General features: G+C 40.2%; 1 protein-coding gene across 1 annotated transcript; it reads right to left on the reverse strand.

Moving 5' to 3' along the window:
• Positions 1 to 1,858: 1,858 nt before the first annotated feature.
• LOC112197476 (beta-amyrin 28-monooxygenase) lies at positions 1,859 to 4,481 on the reverse strand. Its single transcript, XM_024338171.2, has 3 exons — positions 3,943 to 4,481; positions 3,179 to 3,597; positions 1,859 to 2,597 (listed from the first exon to the last, which is right to left on the reverse strand). The coding sequence occupies exons 1-3, from the start codon at positions 4,479 to 4,481 to the stop codon at positions 2,107 to 2,109; spliced, it is 1,449 nt and encodes a 482-aa protein (XP_024193939.1). The 3' UTR covers positions 1,859 to 2,106.
• Positions 4,482 to 5,539: the final 1,058 nt, after the last annotated feature.

A 5,539-nucleotide genomic window follows, 5' to 3' on the forward strand; every position in this document is an offset into this window, starting at 1 on the left:
GATTTCTTTATTTTTAGAGAAAATATTTCAAACAGTACCCGAACTAAGGCTGACTCCTAACTTCAGTACCCGACTGTGCAAAACTATCACTTTGGTACCCCAAGTTTGAAGCTCGACCCAAGAATGGTACACTCCGTCCATCAGAACGTTAAGTTTTTGCTACGTGGCAAACCATGAGGGCCCTCAAAATATGCCACGTGATTAGCTAGTTAGCGCCATGATGGACGGTGTGTACCATTCTTGGGTCGGACTTCAAACTTGGGGTACCAAAGTGATAGTTTTTCATAGTCGGGTACTGAAGTTAAGAATGAGCCTCAGTTCGGGTTCTATTTATAACATTTTCTCTTATTTTTAACCAAAATTTACTTTCTCCGAAATTTCCTTAAATTTGAAGTACCGAAATCGAAACCAAAACTGAAATTTGAAATCTTGGTACTTGCAGCATGCAGGGTGTTGGGTTCTACATGTACATTAACTGCATGAAGAGAAGGTCTTCATACAACTTATCTTCAAAGTTTCAATCGAATTATTGTGGAAGGTGACTCCAAGTTACTCATAAATTGCATCTCTGGAAGGGCTACGATTCCTTGGACTTTATAGATATTAGTCCGAGATATTAAAGATTTGGCTGTGAAGTTCCAAAACATTATCTTTCGACATGTCTACAGGGAAGCCAATTTTGTAGCCGATCATCTAGCTTCTTTAGCATATAACCTGCATAATCCGAGAATTTGGTTTTTCTCTTTACCCCTTTCAGTGTAACCAGCGGTCTAGTTGGACCAGCTGAGAGGGGTGTTTGGCGTAGTTTTTCTTTTTCGTTGTAATTTCATTTTGTCATAAAAAAAAACCCAAAAAAAACCCTGTCCCACCAACAATGATCAGATACCTCACTAACATAAACCTCTCTAACTCTGTTAACTGTCTATAAGAAAGAAAAAAACAAAAAAAGGAAAACAGCCCAGCCTTCTCTTCTTTTCTTCTGCTGTTCAATTCCTCCTATCGATCAAACTAAAAGCATTATCATCTTCTATTCAAAAGTCTTGTCATTGCTACTCTCAAGCTTTACCATTTCACCCAACCCAGATTCAACGTTTGAATTTAAATAAAAGCTAAATTAGGCTTCGAAAGATATCAAGTTTAATAATTTAAAGGGAATCGAGGGAGAAAGAAATTGACCAATGGAACTGAAAAAAATTACCGTTCACTATTTCCCTATTTCACAGTCCGTTCAGATGATAGGGGATAATTTAGAATTTGGAATCTGGTTTACCACTTTGGTCATCCCGTCTCTGCCACTCCGTAATCCTATAAACCCCATCTTCACAAATCACAACCTCTCCAAAGAAACCCAGATTTAAAATCCCCCAACAATGGGGTCAGTTCTCAGACCAATCCCATTGTCCCCTTGGAACAAAAGCTCGAGAACGCTTCAACCTCTTAAAGCTCTGGACCGTCCCCCACAAGGCCCAATTCATCAAGGACCGCCACACCTCCATCCGCACCATCTTTCGCAACGTTTATGCCGGAGTTGGGATCGACCATTTTAGATCTGAAACTTTTTTCCTGTCTTTCGGGTATCGGGAAGCAAAAGCTGATTTGGATCCAAAACAAAAAGGAGAATACAAATTTTTTGTAGTTTTTTTTCTACAATTGACAGAGTTAGACCATCTCCAACGGAGAGGTCTTTTTCCACCTGGCAACCCAACGTTTACTTTTGACTGTCCAAATTCGGGGGGCTATGTTAGTGAATAGGTTTCAGTTTCTAATTGGTGAAACAGGGTTGGGACAGGGAGTTTAGGGACAGCAGATTTCCTCCCATATTTTACTCAGGCATCACATGACAGATACAGGTGCGTTATTTATTCGTAATTTCTGATCTATTATACATTTTTATGTCTTTAAAACATCAAGTGCATGGCACGTACTAACACAAGTTCAGATTGAATTGGCTACACGAGTACGCAGACGCCATAAATTTAAAACGAAACATGAACAACAAATACAATAATTAACCCAAAACGAAAAAGAAGAAGATTAACAAAGCCTTGACGTGAACTGGTACTTCGATCGTGTGGTGTATAAGTAAACTAGCAGGTCGGTAATTAATTAAGCCTTTTTGTGAGGGAAAAGGCGGATGGGAAGTCCCTTGGCGGGCATGGGCAACGGGTCGACCACGATCTTCTCATCGGGAATAATCGCCTCCCACTTGAACCTCTTGACTAGGTTATGCATGAAAACAAGAATTTCCAATCGGGCGTACTCTTTTCCGGGGCACATTCTCGGGCCTCCTCCAAAGGGAACAAACGTGTATGGGGCAGGTCCGTTTCCTTCGAATCTGGTAGGGTCGAATTTCTGGGGTTCGGGGAAGTAAGCCGCACTCTTGTGGGTCGAGTTTGCGCTCCAATACAACTTCCAGCCTTTAGGGATGGTGAAGCCATTGAAGACGAAGTCTTGCAACGCTTCCCTAAAAGCTCCTTGAAGTGGTGGTGCCACTCTCAACACTTCCTGTGCCACGTTCCATGAGTACTTCATCTTCTGAAGATCATCCCAGTTCAACAACTCCCCTGGTGCTTTTGAGTTCGCAATCTCCATTTGCTCTGTAATTAAATAGATTAAGATATAATTAATATTAGTAATTACAGGTCAAATGGAAGAAGAAAAAAAACACTTATATATTGCGAAGGAAGCTATGTAGCAGCTGTCTTTATTTGACTATTATTCTCAGCTACCAACTTTAGGAAAACTACAAAAAATAGAATATATGGGACCTCTAGGTTATGCAAATGGCCAAGACATAGTGATCAACAAATATCTTGTATGTATTATTACTCCGTCCACCAAAACTACTATATCTCTAATCAACTGTATGTATATTCCCCATGTGAAAATAATGAACTGAAGTACTGGATGATAGATAGTAAAACAAAAACCAAAAATATAGGAAAGTGGTTGGTGTGTGATGCATGTCACTGAAATCATTTTTGTGAGTGGCATTGGCATGTATAAATCAATGAGATATGAAAATGACTGGTTAACGAGGTCGAATTTATGTCGATATTGATAAAATTAATTGATCCGAAAGCTCTGTCAAATTCTCTAGTTTTACTTTTCACCTGGGTCTTAATAGTTTGACGAGCTAGCTAGGCAGAATTGAAGTTGAATGAAATTTAGTAATTACCCTTGTAGACTGCATCATAGATATGAGGGAGCTCTCCAAGGTACTTGACAATGAAAGTGCAGGTGGCGCTGGCTGTGTCGTGGCCTCCGATCAACAATCCGAGAATCTTATCGGCGATGTCCATCTCCTTCATGTAGGTTCCTTCCTCGTCGCAAGTCAAGAGCATGTGGGACAATATGTCTTGGGTGGGTGACGCCTTGCCCTCGGCCAAGTCGATCTTCCTCTGCTTGATGATCTTGTACAGCTCCTCCCTGATCCAGTTGGAGGCCTTGATGGCTTTATAGAACGGTGTTCCGGGGAAGTCAATTGGCATCGAGATGATTCCGGAGGCCAACAGTTGGAAGGGGTCGCCGAATTTGTCTACGTCCTTTGGGTCCTCAAGGCTAACGAACAGTCGTGCAGCCAGCCAAAATGTGTAGCTGCAAATCACCACAACATACAGGCACTCAAGTCGTTAATTAAGAGTTAAAAACCAAAATCTTCTCCAATAGCTTGTAGCTGGAAATCTAGGGATTGACGTACAGAGGATTAAGCGAGAATATATTTAGATCCGTACAGATCTTAACCGTTCAGTTTTTAGGTCTTAATGTATAGATCACTTATGCAAATTTTCAGCCAATTTGGTGATCTTTAAGACATCCAAAACTCCAATTTACCATTATAAACACGAACGATTCCAGTTCGACAGATGCGGATATATATATATATATATATATATATATATATATTATATCTCAAGATGATCATAGAAATATAGGACTTACTTCTTGGCAAGGGGGAAGACCTCGACTTCCTTCTTGTTTTCCCAGCCATCAGCAAAGTGTCGTTGAGCGATGGTGTCCATGATTCCGATGTAGCGTTGAAGAGCCTGAGGGTTCATGAAGTTGGGGAGCATCTTCCTCATCTTCTTGGCCTCCTCTTTGGCGGAAGTCTCCATGGAAGAAGGGAAGACCTTGTTGACGGAGCTAGGCCACCAGGCAGTGACGAGCTTGTTCTCGTTGGAGAACAAGAACTTGTTGCAGGCGGCGCCGGCAAAGATGCAAGCCTTCTCGCCGAAGATGGAGGTCTTGAAGACTTCGGAGGAGTACTTGGTCATGCGGTCAAAGATGAATTTCTCGGGGTGGCCTTTCCATCCCGTGGCTAGGAACTCGTAGCTCTCTCCTATCACCGGGTAGCCGACCTTCCCCGGAGGGAGGTTGTTGCCGGTGAACTGAGATCTGTGCCTGTAGAAGAGGAAGAAGAGAGAAAAGGTGACGAAGGAAACAAAGCCCAACAGGAGGGTGAGGTAGAAGTTAAGCTCCATGATTGAGCTTTCTTGAGCTTCCTTCCGTAATTTGTTGCGGGGGAGAAATGTTGCTTTGAGTACTTTCTGGATGGTTGGTTGGAACGGATTCGAGGATGTTTATATAGGCCTTTTCTCTGTGTTAGCGAGAACTTGTTGAATAGGGTGACTTTTTGGTGCGACAGTGAAGAGTGAGTGGGTGGCAATATCAAAGTCAAAATAAGCTCGCTCTTACTTTTGTTGAATTGTTGTTTTTTGTTGTTGAATTTTGTTTTGGTGAGCCCTTTCTTTCTCTGTATAACATGTGAACTCACACTACTGCCCATTATTATTTTATCAAAATCCAACAAAGTGTCCCACGTCGATTGCGCATTTGAGTGTTTTATTTTTTCTGAAACGACTATTAAATTTTTTTTTTTCTTTCTTTCGTCAATTGTACAGCGATCTCTACAATTAAATGCAATCAATAATACATGTTATTATGTTTTACAGGACTCTCGGATATAAGATCGATTGTATCACTTGATTACTTTCCTATTTTACATGTTTTTTCTTTCTTTATTAATTTATTCTTTTTTCATACAAAACAAGTAAAAGAATCAACGTATAAGATTTCTTGTTACAATAAGTCATCATGCTTGGGTAACTACGAACGAGATTATAATAGAATTACAAAACAATTGCATCTGACAGTTTCTTTTTATATAATTTTTTAACGATTGATTAAAAAATGTTTGTTTCTTGGCAGCAATTATTAGGAAAGTTTAATTTCTTTTTCTTTTTCGAATGCCTTTAAACCAAATCCATAGGTCCCATATAAACATAATATAATGTATTTCAGTGAGTTTGGATGCAAGAGAGACACTATATTGAAGGGAAGGTGCTGGGAAATAATCAAGGAGATATCAGATATATGCTTAGCATATCGCTCGTGGAAGTCGTGTAATGAGTACTGATCAAGTCAAACATAGCAGCATATATTTGATGGACTAATTAAATGAAATCTTATTTTAATATTTACAGACTGCACCCCGTCCATATATAGGATGGCATCTTAGTTTCCACCAACGTCACTCTAT

The sequence above is a fragment of the Rosa chinensis genome, chromosome 4 (assembly GCF_002994745.2).
Source record: "Rosa chinensis cultivar Old Blush chromosome 4, RchiOBHm-V2, whole genome shotgun sequence".
Taxonomy (NCBI): Eukaryota; Viridiplantae; Streptophyta; class Magnoliopsida; order Rosales; family Rosaceae; genus Rosa; species Rosa chinensis.